This window comes from Parasteatoda tepidariorum, chromosome 1 (assembly GCF_982258835.1).
Source record: "Parasteatoda tepidariorum strain Cologne lab strain chromosome 1, Ptep-v5.0, whole genome shotgun sequence".
Taxonomy (NCBI): Eukaryota; Metazoa; Arthropoda; class Arachnida; order Araneae; family Theridiidae; genus Parasteatoda; species Parasteatoda tepidariorum.
The window spans coordinates 21,236,465-21,255,524 of record NC_141755.1 but is presented as its reverse complement, the minus strand read 5'-3'; the positions used below and the strand labels follow the sequence as shown (position 1 = coordinate 21,255,524).

The following is a 19,060-nucleotide window of genomic DNA, read 5'->3' as shown; positions in this document are numbered from 1 at the left end:
AGGCTAATATTTTCATTAGTTAAGCCTAATGTGGCAGATGTTAAATTTAAAATGCGCAAGCTCCTTTCCATCAATAAGCCAACTAACCAGCCTAGGTTTTAATCAGACGTCTGCTGAATTTGAATGGCTGTTTAATGGATGTTCACGTGGCAATTGCATGATGTCGACTACAAGGATCAGTTTACATTCATTGGATGATTACTGCTAGGTATTATGGGTATAAAGTATCTACATAGCGCAAAGACCGCTCACTCTTAATTTTAACGCTTACCAACCGAATGAGTGTTACAATTTTTGAAAACAGCAATTAAATTAAAATTGTTTATTAAAACAGAAATTACAATCAAACGAATTTGGCTAGTTCTTGTGCTGAATCTTTTAATTTATAAGTCTTCACTGCTATGTCTTCATTAGAAATGAAGTTCATCAATCCAGGGCCAGTAGGAAATTTTTGTCCAGGATAAGATTTGGACTTCAGAGGGAATTTTCCGATTCCAGAAAACTGGCCCTTCTTGAAGGGTTCTTTTTTAACATCCCTAAAATAAAAAGATAATGTATCAGAATTTTTAGTCAATCTTTGCTCAATAGTATTTGGGAAAACTTAAAATTTTATCACAAATTATGGATAGAATAACAGTATGTGACGCTATTAGTAATCCTATTTGAAGTTTCAAGAAACCGAACGAAAAAACGCATTTTGCCCTACACCGCTTATGGAGGTACTAATTTCATTTGATTGGATAGTTTTTTTTATAACACAAAAATGTAGTATTGGCTATATTGCAAACTTTAATGATTGTATTTTATGTAATCTGATAAAATTGATTTAAGTCTAACCCGAGTAGGGGAAAAAAGAAAAGTGAACCACATTAAGTGGTATGATATACAAAATTAAAGTTCTAAAAAGCTTAAATGAAGTGAAAATTTTCTACGAGTGAAAACTACTAAATTTGCGCTATGTTATGTTAGTTTACACATTTCAAAGTTAAGGATTTTGATGAATAAAATTCATCCCATAAATTCAAATCTATTCCGAGTAAGTTTGATTAGCTTCCGCAGGTGTTCTTTTCAATATTTCAAAGTCTATTTGAATTTCATTAATCCGTTTTAATGTAGCATTCCAAATGTCACGAAAGGAAAAAAAATCGCAAAATAGGTTCAGAGCTATTCAAAACGTTGGCAGTAATTGAAAGTATAAAAGTACTGGCACAACTAAAAAGTAAGTTAACATTTTGAAGATTTAAATATTTTATTCACCTGTTTGTATTCACAATCCATAGGTGTTTTTTTAGCATGAACTACATTTATCTAAATTAAGTATACACGAATAAGCTTCAATTATAAAATGTTTCTACATTGAAAAGACAATTTAATGTAACTTGCAATACTGATTGTCAAATTTATGATTAAACAAATTTGACCCTTTTTGGAAAATGTTAAATTTGATTTATTGTAAGCTGAATTGCGAACAATTTAATAAAAACTTAAAGCAATAAAAATAGAGCTTTCGCATACGTTACGTTAACTATTTTCTCTTAGGGATGCTCCTTTGTAAGACAATTTTTACCCATGCATTTTAAGTAACTTTGTTAAAAATAAGATTAAAAATTCAAAAAAATATTTCAAACTAATTCTTTAACAGTTGAAATTTTACCAAAGCAAATTAAATCCCTGCGAATTAATATCTATTAAAGATAAAGCATTTAATAAAATTTTAGCGAATTTTAGTAGCTATTTTTGAATGATTTGTAACTAAGAGTTTAGTATTTAGAATGAATTTTCTGCAAAAAATTTCTTCAACTAGTTTCATAATCTGGTAAATTTTATTACTAGACCACATAATTTTACCTAATAATTCACTAATTTTAATTGTGCGTACCTGAATTGAAAAGCTCAGTATTTAAAGCACTGTGGCAATATTCTTTTCTTTTCTTTTTAAGTACATTAATATTCGGTCTTTATTTCAGTAACTAATGCACAGCATGTAATTGGTGGCGTTTTGTATTGTCTCATTCTTTATGTAAATATTTGCCTACATTTTTGGTATTCGAAGTCAGAAAAATGGCTCAGCCGGTTTTATTATGTAACGAGCCCATTCCTTTCTTCGTGCGAGAGAATACAAATCATAAAAACCGGTATTTGCTTACATTTGGAACAGAACCTAGGCAAATATTTAAGTATTGGCTATAAGCTCGATTAGCAGTTAACTTCGCAAAATGGAAAAGTTTGTTAATTGACCATTGAGGCTCTAACGGAAATTTTGCCATCAAAGTATTTTGTTACTTAAACCGCTACCCGTTTGGAAAGTATTTTACTACATTTGTGTTCAAGATGTGAATTAAAATTTCTCTTTCGCAATAACGTGTTAATTTTAATTGTTCACGATTTTTCAATATAAACATTTAGTACCAAATTAACAATACTATTATGTTGGATATTTTACGATAAATTTCTATTAATTTGTTTACTTTACAGCAATAAGTCTTTGTCGGTTAACATCAATTCCTTAAAAGACTTTAATTGTTTTACTCTATTTGAAGCTTCATTTAAATTCACTCTGTTGAACAAGTGCATGAAGCCTCCGAGTGCCCGTTTAATTTCCACTACCCTGTACATAGACTAATATAAATACACAAATATGATTTGAATATAAAATTATAACTGGGAGTTAACTTACGGGACTTTTACAACCATGGGTGTCTTCATATAGCTTGTCGTTATATAAGGAACTTTCACAGGTACATAGTACGGCTTTGGAACTTTGATTATCTTTTTCACTGGAACAGGAATAAATTTTGGGACCTGCGAATAAATTTCAAGAACAGTTTGAATACACGGTACAAAAACTTTGGCAAAAATTAAAATTGAGATTGGAAATTTATGTGTGGCATTTGTTATAAGTGTTTTAGAACCGTATTATATCTATAATATATAATATTGGTGAATATTTCCCTCAACTTGGCATTTTGAAAAATTATCATGCTAGACAATACTCCAGTTTTTAGTGAAAGCTTAAATATTCAACGTTCAGGGGAAATTTGACAGTTCCTCAGTTGCTATGCAACTAAAATTAGTTATATTCCTTTGAGTTTCCACCGCAGTTGATAAGAAACGAACTTATCCAAGATTTGATTGAAAAAGTGAAATCAGGAAAAATATTGAATTGAGTGGTTCGGTGAGCAGGAAATTCATTTATGGTGGTTTTCTTTAAAAAAATCTCAATCAGCAGCTATCAGACTAATAAAAATAGTTTCCTGAGCAGTACGCAAAGTAAATCTCCACAAGTACGCTAGATTTTGTAAAATCTTTCCAGTCTCATTAGAAAAAAAAAGTGTTTTAATTTCACTTTCAAGGTGGTTGACCTCAAATTATTCAGAGTGATTATGTTATAATCCTCAAGTATTATTTGATTTTCTGCCTGCTTAACAAGGCATCTAAACATGCATTAAGGACAGCGATTAAGGAGTTTCATGCATTTATCTGCATGAGTTTAGAAACATTTGTAAAAATATTTAGAAGGCTTTACTGAATTAAAGAAAAGTTTAAAATTAGAACTTCTGGAATTGAACATTTAGTATTCTTATCCATTCAAACCTTTACAGTTGCTCAATCTAGGATTGTCGATTTGAAATGTAGGAATTCTAAGAAGCAGACTCCTTAAAGTAGATTCAGTTTAAAATAACGAATTACATTTGAATCATTAGAATTACATTTGTTTAAGCTTTTGAATTGAATATAGTTTAAAATAGAGATAAAATACTTTCGGTAAATACTAAGTTAACCAAATTAACCTAACCAAAAAGATTACAAGTTTTAGTTAGGGTATAAGATTTTTTAGACTGAAACTGATTGACTCAGCTTATTTTACTTTTCATATTAAATTAAATTGCTTATTCTGTTATTGTATCTCGCGATAGAGTTTGTTCTTTTTCGTCGCAGCAAACTGACTGAAAATATTAGACAGGCAGCATGTTAGCAACTACGACAGTAAAGAAATACCTAGAACTATGTTGCTGAAAGAACAGCTGCTAAAACAGTGGAATTAGTTTTGCCAGATTGGCCCAAGAGTTAAACACTGGAATTTACTTTCATATAATTAGATTGCCACATGACGATTGTCCTAGAAGCTGGACAAAATAGAATACAACACGTTTCGCATAAATTAGCGTATGGATGAAATATGCTTTAAAAACAATTTAAGATAGCATATTAACTACATAAATAGTCAAACATGCAAAAAATTTTGCTGGAAAACAGTGTAGAGCGCAAGTATTGTATTCTGTATAAAGGTTAATACTTTCAGATTCGGTAAAAGATGTTTTTGGCCATCTTCCCACTAAATTTAAACAGTTTAAATTTTATTTGCAATACTCTTGTATCAATGTACGATTTAACTGATCTTAAAGTTTCCTGATAAGAAAAGTGATATTTTTTACACAATTTCCTTAAACTCTGGGGTTGGAAATTATTGAAATAATTCAAAACTAAAACTTTGTTTTGCTGTGTTTATTGAAAATAACAGCTCTCTCATTTAGCTTAATTTCTGCATATCTCTGATAACATCGAAAAATAGTTCTGAATTAGAATCTTTACTGCTTCACTTTAACTCTGCATTGTAAGTGGACTAAAGTGACTAGTTTAAAACGTGATATTTTGTTGAATCTTTTCGCAAACTTAAGATTTTCCTAATCAAAACAAAGTTCTTAGGAAGTCAAACACGGAGTTTCCAACAAAATCTTTTACAATTTTCTCCAGTAGGAGAAAGACCATCTTAGACTTAGTCCAAAGGATTTCTCATCTCATACATCTTTGTGACAAGGGCTCTTACTATACTTAGACTCGCATTCCTGAAAATTCAATTCAAATGCAATTTGTATGAATTAGTTTTCTTTAAAAAAGATCAGTTCAGTCAATTATTGAAGCAGTTTAGGTCAATAAAGACTTACCTTTTTCTTGATTGGAATGGGAATGAATTTAGGATAAGGAACAGGCTTTGGAATTGGAACCTTGTAAATCTTTGGTACTGGATAAGGTATACCAATGGGAATGGGCTTCTTTACAGGAATATACTTTTTCACAATAAATGGCTTAGGGATCTTCACTATCTTGGGAATGATTTTCTTAACAGGCACTTTAAATGGCACAGGCACAATCTTCGGCACTGGTATTGGCTTGTATACCGGATAAAACTTCGGCACCATAACTTTTTTTGGCACTGGCACTTTGTGATATACTGGAACAGGCTTTTCAATCACGTGTACGATTGGCTCTAGCTCGTAAGTTTTTGGTTTCTTTTTCAATGCAACCAGCGGTACTTTAACTTTAGGGACAAGCACTTTAGCCTTTACTGCCTTTTTCAGGACAACTCTGAAAAAAATTAGAAAAATCTGAGAATTTTGTTTAGAAAGATTAGAATTATTTTAACACAATATTTCTCAAAATCAAAGAATTTTTAATCAAAAATGAACTTTTCTTCATATTGCAAGTTTTGTACTAAGTATTGATATCAAATATACTTTAGAAAGTCAAAAGTGAAATACAAGACTGTAGAAATTAAATATGTTTGGCATTAAACTTCGAATAATTGAAAAATTTCTAACATTAGATAGAAAGCTGTGACAAAGCCTTAGATCTCTAGTGATATAATACTTGTAAAACTGAATAAGTTTATAAACATGTTGGCCCGTTAGTTAACAAGATTTTATTTCATTCATGTTTAGCTACAAATCTAGAAGTGTCAAACGATTGTCGCACAGTCGAAGCGCAAAAATTAAACCCATTGGTACTATTTAATAACCATTTCTGAATTTATTGCTAAGATTGGCAAACGTTTCTATAAATATCTAACTTTTGAAACGCTCAGTCTAATTAACTTTTCCGGCAACTTAAATTAGAAGTTTTATGTAAGATGATCAGCATCTTCATAAAACTAAACTGGTCGCAAAATTTTTAACTTTCGAAAGCTCTCCTTTTTAAAATATAATTTCTGTTAAAGAATCCTTGCGAGGAATCCGTTTAATATTAGTTTGGAATAATAAGGCAGTTTAAATATTTGCATCGAAATTATAAGTTTTTTTTCCGCTAATAAACCAAGGTAGATTGCTCGGGATTATTCATACTCCGTTTTAGCATAATTTATTCTCTAATTTTGTGGGAAATTTAAGAAGAGCTTCGATTATATTAGTGATTGTTTACTAAGAGCTTTATCACGATTATAAAAATATTTTAACTAAAAAGGTAAAAAGATTTCAATTCTTTTTAAAATTTCCACGTAGGCTATGTGCAAAGAAAAAAAAATACTAATATAGGATGTTCTTTCAATGATTCCGCCGCGTTGCAATTCTAAAAATTTTAACTTTAATTTTCATTGTTCAATAATGCATACGTTATTTGGAAAGATCGAAATTGATTGTCTACGTTTACATAGTTGTTTTGGCAAATGTTTCAAAATAATTTCGAAATATCACTGTCTCTTACTTAAGCTAATGTCACTTTAGTCCTCATTGATGAAGGATTGCAAGGGGGAAAATGTCGTCACTACTGAATGCGAGTGAAAGAGCGTAATAATTACTAAATGGGATTTCCCAAAACAACAAGAGTAATATCGAAATTCACCGAAAGACGTTTTTCCCAGTATTTCAGACTTACTAGGTAACGATGATAAACTATTTTGTAGGCACCAGAGCGTACAATATCAGATAACATTGCATATGATTTCTCGTAAGAATTAGAGTTTTTCCCTTTGTTTGCCTTTGCAAAGAAATTATTCAAATAAAAGCATAATGATGCTCTAGTTTGAAGCTTTTAATTTCAGTGAAAAACTAAGGTAAGAAATTTGATTCAAGTAACTTTGTTTTATATCAATATCTTATTTGAGAAATGGATTCTATTTCATGACCAAAATGTGAAGAAACCCTGAAAATACCCTAGCATAAAAATTTTTTTGAAAATAAAAGGTTTTTGTGTAGCTAAAAATAATTAAAATAAATTGGATTTAAATTGCTTTATATAGCTCCTATAAAAGTAAAAGGAATGATCTTATTTTCTGCAGTTATTTTTGGAATTTCTAGTCTCCGACGTACCATATAGTATGTTTCGCAAGCTTTCTTTGGACTAACGCAGATGGGACGCCAGTGTCTTATTTTTTTTCTGTAGTTTTAATTCCAAGTAAAATTTAATATTTTTTAATTATAAAAGCAGTCTAATAGTTAAAAAAATCTTAGATTATCGTAATTATATTTGTACTGGAATATAAAATCAAATAAAAAATTGCAAAATACTTCATATTTAAATTTATCAAAAATTGATTTTGTAAATTAAGGAAATTTCAATGATAAACTGTTTCTCTTAGATTTAAGCTGCAAATAAAATGTAAAAAATTGTGTGTAAGTAAGTAGTTTTTGGAAGATTTTATCTCTAACGCTGAAAAAGACTCCAGTGTTTCATGCTGTATTTAAGAAACATCAATTAATAAAAAAATTAAGTATAATATTTCAGTTATTTTAACCTAATGCAAAATAAAAAGCATGGAAATATGTCTCATATTCTGCGTCAAAGAATTAAGGAAGACTTTAAACTTACTTTTTCAAAGGTGCAGTTTTCAGAAGCTTTTTAGTTCCCATCATTGGCTTCAAACTCATGGGTTCCTGCGGACTCATTAATGGTTCTTTCAAATCTTTTCCTCCAGTCAGTTTTCCAAGAGGGCCATCTTTCACTTGTTCTACCAATTTAGATATGCCTTCGAATTCTGACTTAAGGCCAGTCTCCGATATGAGAGATTCAAGTGGATTGCTGGCCAATGATCCTATTTCTGACGCCAAAGTGTCCACTGTTGCAGATACTTCGCTTAAAAGGCCCATGATTGCGAGTGAGATTAAAATCCGCATTACTGAACTAAAAATAATGAAAGGTCAATTATAAAATAGGTTCGCGTACATTTGAAAGTATATTAAGGCCTAAAACTAGTTTAAAATAAAAATTTCTATCAAAACTCTGAACAGTTTAAGGAAACTTTCCATACAGATACGTTGAAGAATTTGCAATATTTAGCTTTTCGAAACTTCATATGCACATCATTATGACCTACGAATAAGCCTAATATTCTACTGCAAAATCAGTTGTCTTTCTTTTTAAGTCTAACTTTTTTAAATTTTGTTATACGAAAGAGCAATAGATTCGATGTTCAAGAGCAGTGCGATTTAGAAAATTAAGCTTTGTTTGAATCTTAATATAGTACGTATAAATAGTGTTTAACTAAAGGAAAAAAAAAGTAGCGTCTATAAAACCTGAATCAGCACGAAATTTTTAGATCTATAGATAATTTTATATTTGCGTTAAGGCCCTACCATAGTACATGAGATATTTACATTACAGAACAGTAAGATTAATTTAAGTTTGACTTTAATGCTGCAGAATTCTCTTGCACATCTTGATTTTTCTTTTTAGAGAAGACACTTGTTTCTAGACAAGCGATCTGCCATTTGAAAAAAGTTTAACTGCAGTATAGTTTAAAATATAAATAAGACTACTGATTTTGAATGCATTTACAGAGAAATTTTTTAAGGAAAGTAACTTATCTTACTACAGGATGGAATCTATCATAAAACATTCGTTGAAACTTCTAATGTTACAATATAACGTTATAAAACAATTCCCAGTCTACTACAAAATCAAGTTAAATACTAAAGTGTCAAAAACTAATACTGATTTATTGATAAAGTTACAATTTGGATGTTTCATCTTATTGAGAATCATGCACATAAAATGAAATTGATAAAGATTACTCAAATTTAAGTTTTATAACCGATATTGAACAACCGACAAATCTTTGGGTTTGCGGCTATCAATGTTCCACTCTTCTGTAGCTTTAATTATAAATAAAAAACTTTAAGGACAAGAGATCACTTGGATCAAGCTTTTACGTTACATGGAACTCGCATTTACGTTACATAAAGGAAAACCACGAAAACCTTCAATGAATAGTCAAATCATTACCTCACGAAACAGTGCTTAAGGATAGAAAGTTAAGGGAAGAGATTTTCTGATGAAGCAAGCTAACATACAAAGTTGCCAAAAGTATGATTTTAGCCGATCTAATTCGTCAAATAAGAATCAGAAAGTCGAGAAATTCTTTTAAGACATGAAATTTGTACCAGTAACTCAAGTTGAACTGGTAACAAGACTTTTAATAAAATCTTATTTCACATTTCCTTAAAACTAAACTTCACAGTAATTCAGCAAATATTTTACACTTTATTTAGGGAAATTTCATTAGTCAATAAACTAGAATATTTTATAGCAGGCTTTGTTTTTACGCAAATAAACATAGAATACTAGAAAAGCTGCAAATTCTGAACAGCATTTTAAAGCATTAAGTGCAATATTTTATTTATAATTATTGATTTCAACATTTAAATTTAAGAAAAAAATAAGACTTAAATTGAAATATAAAAATAATTCAGTTCCATTCAAATAATTTAAAAGTCAAATAAAGTTGATTAGACAAAACATCAAGTTTTACAGGTAGTTAGAATTTTATGCTATGCTTGAGATTTAAAAATTAATTTAAATGGGAGAAAATTAAAAGACGAGATCTCGAAAGTAGTACTTACTTTTACAAAGCTTAAGGATTTAAATAGTTAGTCAAGAAAAACTAAATTTAGATAAAAAAAAAAAATAAAAAAGAAAGGGGAAAATTCTGAACTTTCGAAATTTTTAGAACTATCTCAGATTATAAATGTGAACTTAATTTTTAAATGTTAAGCATGAAGCTTAAAAACTAAAGAATTGGAATCACAAGTAAAAGCTTAAAAGAGTTAGCTAAAGTTGGATTACTCACCCAGTCTTCTTATTTAGGCCCATAGTGCAAGCTGAGGGAGGAACTCAAATGCCTGAAAACAAAACTTTAAAAAAGTTGTAACATTTTAATTAGGATTAAAAAAGTAATTCATTAAAATTAAGTACAACAAAGTTACTGCGAAATGTGAACACGAATTCGAAATTGACCGATTTTATATTTTTTGATTTGAAATGCTGGGGGCGTGGTCTAGTTGATGCCTACAGTTAAGATGTGTATGCTATTAGCTTATTAATTGATGGGTTGGCCGAAAGATTAAGATTCTGGACTGTAAGAGAAGATTTATGCTCCACAATATGAGAAGAACTTTAGTGTTGTAAAAGAATAGAATGCAAAAACCTGTCTGGATTAGAAATAACAATTGATCTCTTTCGTGTTTTCTGAGTAGAAGTTTAAGTAATCTACTCAGACTATTTTCAATTAGGCGACATAGCCATTTGAATTGCCCATTACTGCGACTCCTTGCGTAAATGATATATGAACATTTTAACTCTGCCAAATGACTTAAAATATGGAGGTTGCAGGTTAGATTTCCATTTTACCCATGGCCGGATTGGTGCTACAACTTTATGACGTATGTTATTTTTTTAAGACTTAAAAGTACATGAAGTACACAAACTGGAAAATTTATATATTCATATAACAATGAAAATGAACATCGATTATGTACTTCAATCTTAGTAGTCGTACTTTATTTAAGACGCACTAGAGCTGCACTATGGGTTATTTCCGACTGTTTTTGAAACATCCGTGATGAAGATCCGAAGACATGCCACCCCAATTCTGATCCTCTGCAAAGAGGCTCAAAAGATAGTGGCTGAGGATGGTTACTCTCCTCAAGAGGATGGCTACTCCACTTTGGTAGTCAAACGACCTGAGTGCGCAGTCGAACTTTTAAAGTAGAACAGTTTAACGAGGATCAATACTGCGCATTCTAGGTCTTTTAACAGGTTGATTAAATTGGTTACCCATCAGCTCACAGACCGCTGCCAGTGATGCTTGACTTCAGCTTGGTTTTCCGAAGTGAAGCATCACTGGCTGCGGTCAGTGTGCGGGTGGGTGACCACTTGGATTAGTCTGCGTAGGGACCGGGGTGTGTGGTATTGGTCCTCGTTAAACTGTTCCACCGTAAAGTACTCGACTTCGCGTGCAGGTCGTCGGGCTACCGAAGCAGGGGTGCCATCCCCTCTGCAGATAATCAAAATTGTAATGGCATGTCTTCGGATTATCCTCAGGGATGTTTCCAGACCTTCGCCAATAGCCCATTGTGCAGCTCTAGTGCGACGTAAATGAACTACAACAACAACAACTCAGCTTGGTTTTCAAAAATATCTATTGCAAAGGTTCGAACTGAACCTGAAGAAGTTTAACTTTTTGGAGCAATAATAGTTTGTAAAATTATATGCTTCATGTACACAGAGCCTTTGAAATGCTTAACGTTTAAGAGCGGAATTAATGGAAGTTGTTCGAAAAGCATGTTTTTCTGCGTTCTGTTAAAAAAAGATTCATTCCCATTAATTTTCTATGATTTTAAAATCCATCAACAGATTAAGCTAATATCACTCATGAACTTTAACCTTTTCACGTGGGCGGAAAAATAGCAAATCGAGATCCTCTGGTGGGCTCTTTTTGAGACTGGGGGATGAATTCAAGAAAGGGAACTGCTAATCCCTAAAACAAGTCAAGTGATGAGTGTTAAACATCCCCGAGAGTTTTATTTTAGTTTTGACTACAAAAGTATTATGCATGCACACACACAATCAATATATATATATATATATATATATATATATATATATATATATATATATATATATATATATATATATATATATATATATATATATATATATATATATATATATATATATATATATATATATATATACATATAGGACAAATAAAAAAGAAAATTATAAATTACAATGTCAATACCTATTTTAAACTATATTAACAATTAAAATCTCCATCATGAAAATAATTTTATTGAATCTTTTATCTTTCTCACGTTTGATTACTATTAAAGGTTGTTTAAAAAGTTTTTTTTTCGTTCTATCAAATATTTTTCATCATATATTTACTTTAAAATTAGTGTAATTGTAGTGTGTCATTGCTTTACATTAATACTTTCAACGTATTTTGAAACATTTAAACACTTTACTGTTTAAAATGTAGAAGTATTATAACACATTTGAAGAATAGTTAAAAAAAACTTTGTTCTTTGGAATATTGTTTCAACGGGTAACTCAGTTTTTGAAAATTTCAGTTTGGTATCGCTGGCGTTATTTAAATCAGTTATTAAAGTTATATCTATTTTTTTATAAGCTCTTTGATGCCATATTAAAACGATTGGTTTATTTACATGTTTCCGCAAAAAATAAACAAACTAATGAGGTGCACAGTGATAATAAACACTCTTTTATTGAGTTAAAAAACGTCGGAAATTTTGAGGACCAAAGGGAAAAGCTTGGTCCATATCCATTTTTCAAGTAAATAATGGACAGATCTTCCTCTCTTGCATTTTGGGGATTTATATATGTATGGGGATATATATGTTTTAAGTGTGAAATCAGTTCTTCCTGAGAGTTATCATGCCGTGAAATCGGGTCATAATGCGGAAAAACCCTTTTGTTCGCGAGTAAAATCGACTTTTCTTTGAATCAATTTTTATATGCATGAAGAGTTTTTTTTCGTGGTCTTAATTCATTTAATTATAAATATCTATATTATACAGTATAAATATCAATATTTTAATTTATAAATATTTGTAACATTGCTGAAAATTTAATATCTTATCGAAAGATACTAAATCTTAGGAAAGAACATAAATAATTGTAATGTCATATTTTTGTAGACAGGTCTCTTCAGTCTGAGTTATTAGTGAATGGATTTAAGTCATAGCCAATGGAAAAGAAAATATAGGAAATTTAATTTGGTATTAACTCTTTGACTGAATTATTTTATTTTCTTCTTTTTGAGCTATCGACTTATGAAAAATACCGGTCATTTCAATGAATGATAAATATTTTTTCTCTTTATTCAGCAGAATGATTTATTTATTATTGTTATTATTATTATTGATAATAATAATGAAATAAGATAGCAAGGTAAATGAGGATAATTTTGCCCTAACTCCCGGCTAATTTGAAAGATCCTCTCTTGTTAAGAAAGTAAGATCATTTCGATTGAAAATTATGTTATCAAATAAATTCTTCTTATTTTATAAATTTTTAAGATTTCTTAAAAAATTATAAACTATAATAACTTTGTTAATTATTTAAAAATAAACATAAAAAATTTTTTGAATTAATTTTCAAAATAGTTCATAATAGTTTATATCATTCCTTTAAGAAATATCTTATGCGTTTACCGAACTCTAAATTTAAAACACGATTCTTAGCACATTTATCCCTTTAACTCTTAGTTAGAATCTAATATGCGTTCTAAATTTCAAACAAAATTTTTCTTCAACTTCCTTTATGTCTTTTTAAAATAGTTCCAAAAATGCGAAAACTCATAAATATTTCAGTTAATGTGCTTCAGTTGCAAATGATTAACATATAACAATCGGGCTCATTTCTTTTATTTTGCTGCAAATATCATGAAAAGTAAGCACTTTATAGAAACTGCATAGCATATATAATTTTTTTCCCTAGCATTTTTACATTTTTTTTTGAAAAACATAGTCATTCACAATTGACTTCAACTTACTCATGTAAGAGATTTGTAGAATTTTATTGTTCAAAAATTTAGCTTCAATCTTATAAAAAGATACAAAACTGAGATATTAAAAGAATTTCTAGGAACTATAACTGAAAGTTATACTGTGTGTAGAAAGAAGGAAAGAAAAATGAAAATTGCCACAAAAGGAAAATGGTTTTCTTAAGAAAGTTAAAAATAGCGTTTATGATTTCAATTTCTTAAACATAGAAAATACATTAGTAATTATAAATTATATATTTATAAATGTGACATTTAAAATATTTATGTATCCAAAAGTGTAAATACTCTTACGTAGTATTAAGTATATATATTTTTCTTCGGAAATGCAGATATTTATTTAAAATCATGTAAGAAAATTTTTTTAACTGCAGGAATTATAAGCAAAGTTTCAAAATTCCAATAACTATATTAATAACACGAATTTAAAACATAACCTAAAAAAAAAACTATTTATTTGAGTTTATGTAAAATATATTGCTTTGATATTTCATTTCAATTTGATTTAATTTACTTAAAAGAGCGCTTTTCGATTCTGATTATTCCATATCTTTTACATACAATTGAAAATATTCGTTAAATTATATTTGTAATAAAGAAATTAATTTATTCAAAATATAACTCACAACTAGAACGAAAAAATTTGTACAAAAAATAGCAATAATGAAACTGACTAAAAAAGACCTAAGAAAACGACAGACAAACAAAAATGTACCCGAATTTGGAATAGATGTTTGAAGGTAGGTGGGAAATGTAAAAAAACTTTTCTCCCCTTAACTTAAAAAGGTGAGACCTCTCGTAGTGACTAAAACAATAAAACAAATCCCACTGTAACTTGATCCTGTCTCTTAACTGAGGAGGAGATTTTTTCCCCTATTCTTTCGCTGAAAGTGTCACATGCCCACCACAGGATCCCAAGATCAGATGTGACAACTGCTGTCACAGCCCCCCGGAAAAATTTAAAACGAAGTTTTCAAAATAATCTATTTGTAGTAACAGCTTGGCGTTGTCTGAGGAAACAATTAACAGATGCGCATGTAAATATTTGCATTGAATTGTCCTGGCATGCAACAGAAAACATTGTTTTATAATTTCCCTGTTTTAAGCTCTATCTGTTGACGAACTTCGGGAGCATTTCGGAAGCTTGGTGTGATTGAATTGGTTTCCTTTCTATTTCTTTACGGTTTTCTCTAGAACATCAAAACTCACTTTTCTGTGAGATAATTTTCGAATAGTCGATCATTTCTGTGGCGTACCCGATCAGTTAAATTTCTTTAAATTGTTTTTATGCAAAATAAAATCTCATGCAATGTCCAATATATGCGGCCCACGTCCAACCTAAAGCTCATTTGTTTCTTGTGCATTCTTGAACAAATCGAAAGTATTGGCACTGAGGGTTTATGTGGTTTAAAGGCATGTCTTATTACAAATGGAGCACACATTAAAACTTTGTTCGAAACTATTTTAGTCTAAACTGTAGTAACAAATCATTGAAACTGGGTCATTCTTTCATGAACACTTTGTAAAATGTAAAGTAAGGAATGAAGAATATAAATGCTGTCCACCAAAAGCGTAAAAATCTGCAATTTTACGTTGTTAATCACGTGTTGGTTCTACTTAAATCACATTTAAGCTATTAGCTTGTAAGCACCGATATTCTTTTGAGGCTTGGGGGCACGAATCTGCTACCTTATTTATATATATAGAAGAACTAACTATATATTAAATTGATATTTTTAAAATTATATATATAGCTGTTAAAAATATTGTTAATATGTTCAGTATTTTCAAGTTTACAAAGTTTGAATTTTAAACATAGCATACAGGCTTTAAAATTTATGTTTTCCATTTGCCGCTAGAATGTTTCAGTCAGTAATCTTACGTTCTCTAGCTGCACTCAAATTATAAAACAAATTACATTTAAATTACGAGAACACTGATTTAACAGTTAATTTGAAAGATGGTTCTAGCATTACTTTTTCTGATACAGAAATAAGTTTTCCACTATTTTTTGCACTTTCAAATATTTCGTTTAAAAGTACACTAAATTAGTTTTATTATAAATTGAAATTTTGTCAGTACTCAATTTCTTAGTTGCTTTTTGTTTGATAAAGGGACTTAGTATCATATAAAATACAGCAGTCTTAAGTTGAAATCTTTGTATGTTTTGATCTTTCAATAAGCTTTCTATAACTAAAAGTTTTGTTATTTAATTAATTAAAACAAATTATCTTAAAATACGGCTTAATATAAAGATGCCCTATATATTTTGTACATTTTTACTTTCGAATTCAATGTAGAATTCAAGATCAAAATCCAAACTTCAGAGTAAAAATATATTTAAAACTAGCTGAATGTTTACAAGTTGCGGATTTACAAATAGATTCAAAGAAAGGATCATTCAGTTTACATTGAACAAGATGCAAGTGTCTAAAAATTATTAAACCGCAGAGTTTTAGCTCTTAGGGGTAAAAACTGATCACTCAGTTTTTGTAAAATTTAGGATAGAGTGATCAAAATTAAAGTTTCCAAAATTGAGATTATAAAGGTGCAAAAAAGATTCTTAAATGTTAAAATTTTGTTTCGTCCATAAATTTATCCTTTTAGCAGGTAATAATCCTTTATGAAAATAATCAGTAAAACTTGCATAAAAAGAAATTAAGAATCATGTTGTAACGTAACAGTGTGTGACAACTGAGCTAAAAGCATCAATTCCTCGAGAGGTTATGCTAAAATGATGTTGCTTGAGAGACACACACGAGAAATGATGTTCTTTTTGTGTAGTTGAGAAAGAGAGTGTTTTTTTGAGAAGAGATATTTTTTAGGAATAATATTTATTGATTTTTCGTGTGAATGTTTAAATAAATTGTTTGGTACAACTCACGTCTTATTTCTGGTTGTTGTGACACAACAGAATTTTACTGGTGGCAGCGGCGGGATATAGTAAGAGTAGTTGATTTAAGGTAGTCAGTGATTGTATATTTAGTTTTTTATCAGTTGTAAATTATGGCTTTTCTTAATAAAGCGAAAAAAGTGGATTTGATAGAATTGGCCGACGAATTAGGTGAATCTGTTCCACCTCAAGCAAATGTTTGTGAAATTAAAAAAATAATTCAAACTAGTAAACATTATGAGGTTGAGGATGTAAAGATGTGTTTGACTCGTATAACGGAGGAGAGAATTAGGCGAGAAGAACTTGAAAAACAAGAACGGCGAGAAGAACTTGAAAGACAAGAACGGCGAGAAGAACTTGAAAGAGAAAGACAAGAACGGCGAGAAGAACTTGAAAGACAAGAACGGCGAGAAGAACTTGAAAGACAAGAACGGCGAGAAGAACTTGAACGGCAACATCAATTGGAATTGCGTAAACTCGAATTAGAAGCAAATTCTCAAATTCAGCACCAAAACAGACCGGTATCAGGTGAAACAAATCATAAAATACAGATTTTACAAATAACACCAAAATTTAATGAAGGTAAAGATGAAATGTCGTTGTATCTGATAAATTTTGAACGTCGAGCAGAAATTGCACAAATTCCTAAAGATGAATGGGTGCCTTACCTATTGAGCGTAGTACCACCCGACATTTCAAATATGTTGGCGAGAGAGTCTCCTAAGGATGCCAATAACTACGACTTTGTAAAAGAATTGATTCTTAAACAATATAAGCTTAATGCAGAGGAACTCAAACAAAATTTTTATCGACATTTTAAATCACCTGAAAAATCTTGGCGAAATTTTGCACAAGAATTAAATTGCTATTTTAGCGAATGGGTTTCTGAAGCAAAAATTACCACTTTCGATGATCTTAAGAGTTTGATGGTTACCGAGCAAATGAAACGTCATGTACCAAATGACATAAGAGATCATTTTCTTGAAGATTGGATGGAATTGAATTCTTATTCCAAATTAGCCGGAAAATTGGACGACTATGAAAGTTTAAAAAACAGTTTCAAGGAAAAGTCTGTGTCTTATAATCGAAGTAACCAAAATGATTCTTGGCGATCTCTGAACCAAAGTGATACCAGAACTAAAGAAAAGTTGACTTGGCAGAAAAATAATGTTAAAGAAAATGTTCGCGAAAGAGAATTTGAAAGAAGAACACAGCTTAGATGCTATGAATGCGGATCTTATGACCATCTACGCCCTCAATGTCCCAAGGCGAAAACAAATTCAGAAACTGTGGCTTCGCTTCACGTTTCGGAACCAAGGTTTCCTGATATAATGACACCATATACGAGCATTGGCGTGGTAAATGGCGTTGGCATTTCAATTCTACGAGACACTGGCGCAACCGTGGATTTAATTCCTAGGAGCTTTGTAAAACCTGAAATGTACACGGGTGAATTTGTTTGGATAAAAACTCCAATACAGGAAGAATCATTTTGTTTCCCATTAGCCGTAGTTGAATTAAACTGTAAGTTAGGAAAAGTGGTTACTAAGGCAGCTGTATTAGGTGATTCTCGTGATCAAGGGTATTATTTATTGGGTAACAAAACGGCTGCTCTATTGGAAAATTCGTTTGAAGTCCCAATGATAAGTGCTGTAATGACTCGAAAACAAGAAAAAATGAATGAAAGGAGGGAAGTAGAAAATAAAGATAATGTACAGCTCGGTATAGTCGATTCCAATGAACACATCGTTACTTCTGAGCAAACGGTGAAAAGCGATGACTTACTCACTAAAAAGATTCGTGACTCCAATTTTACTGTTTATTTTCCTGTTTATTTTACTGTTTATTTTCCTTTACTGTTTTATTTTCCTATATACCGATAAACAAAACAGTTTTATGGCAACCTATATAGATCAGTTTTGACAAAATTTTACGTATGTTTTTTTTGCCATTTCCTACTTTTGCAAAGAAAACTCTGTGGAAGGGAGGAGTTAGACTGTAACGTAACAGCGTGTGACAACTGAGCTAAAAGCATCAATTCCTCGAGAGGTTATGCTAAAATGATGTTGCTTGAGAGACACACACGAGAAATGATGTTCTTTTTGTGTAGTTGAGAAAGAGAGTGTTTTTTTGAGAAGAGATATTTTTTAGGAATAATATTTATTGATTTTTCGTGTGAATGTTTAAATAAATTGTTTGGTACAACTCACGTCTTATTTCTGGTTGTTGTGACACAACAATGTGAAGATAATTAAGTAGATAGGTATTTTTCTAACTTATTTGAAAGTAAAACCAAATTTTCAGTTGCACAAATTTTTCCTAATTTCGCCAATTTTTTTATTTCTATAAGTTATCTTTAAAATTCAACAATTTAAAAATCTAGAATTTTATATCCAAATTAATGAAACCGGAATTCTTGTTTTGCAATAGATTAGTGCATATGCATATATAATATATATATGCACATAAGTATGGTTAGTTTCGAATATGCATGATAAACAAATCAAATCTGAAATAGCAAAAATTTTATCTACTGCATTTACATAAGATTTAAATCTAGATGTAAAACTAGGCTATTTCAGTTTTTAAGC

At 30.3% G+C, this 19,060-nt stretch overlaps 3 protein-coding genes across 4 annotated transcripts in view; 2 read left to right on the top strand and 1 right to left on the bottom strand.

Moving 5' to 3' along the window:
* Positions 1–307: 307 nt before the first annotated feature.
* On the bottom strand, positions 308–9,975 carry LOC107441014 (uncharacterized). The gene is made up of 5 exons (XM_016054140.4): positions 9,839–9,975; positions 7,582–7,893; positions 4,947–5,367; positions 2,678–2,802; positions 308–536 (listed from the first exon to the last, which is right to left on the bottom strand). The coding sequence occupies exons 1-5, from the start codon at positions 9,859–9,861 to the stop codon at positions 344–346; spliced, it is 1,074 nt and encodes a 357-aa protein (XP_015909626.2). The 5' UTR covers positions 9,862–9,975; the 3' UTR covers positions 308–343.
* Positions 1,096–19,060, top strand: part of LOC107441012 (glucose dehydrogenase [FAD, quinone]) — a 50,489-nt gene continuing 32,524 nt past the window's right edge. Inside the window, exon 1 of one of the 2 annotated variants that reach the window (XM_087160254.1) lies at positions 1,096–1,219. The gene's annotated coding sequence lies outside the window, so the exon portion shown is untranslated. Of the gene's footprint in view, positions 1,220–6,681; positions 6,827–19,060 lie in introns of those variants that run through there. The other variant, XM_087160257.1, reaches the window with a different exon arrangement.
* Positions 17,063–18,904, top strand: LOC147816306 (uncharacterized). Its single transcript, XM_087156967.1, has 2 exons — positions 17,063–17,993; positions 18,900–18,904. Exons 1-2 carry the CDS (start codon positions 17,063–17,065, stop codon positions 18,902–18,904), a joined length of 936 nt encoding a protein of 311 aa, XP_087013093.1.

What these genes read in the sequence shown, in the direction of transcription:
- LOC107441014 (XM_016054140.4), bottom strand. Translation starts at nt 9,861, where the DNA reads ATGGGCCTAAATAAGAAGACTGG. An exon ending in CCATTCCAATCAAGAAAAAG is followed by an intron (nt 2,803 to 4,946) that starts GTAAGTCTTTAT and finishes ATTTATTCGCAG; the next exon opens with GTCCCAAAATTTATTCCTGT. An exon ending in CCCATGGTTGTAAAAGTCCC is followed by an intron (nt 537 to 2,677) that starts GTAAGTTAACTC and finishes TTTTTATTTTAG; the next exon opens with GGATGTTAAAAAAGAACCCT.
- LOC147816306 (XM_087156967.1), top strand. Translation starts at nt 17,063, where the DNA reads ATGTCGTTGTATCTGATAAATTTTGAACGTCGAGCAGAAATTGCACAA.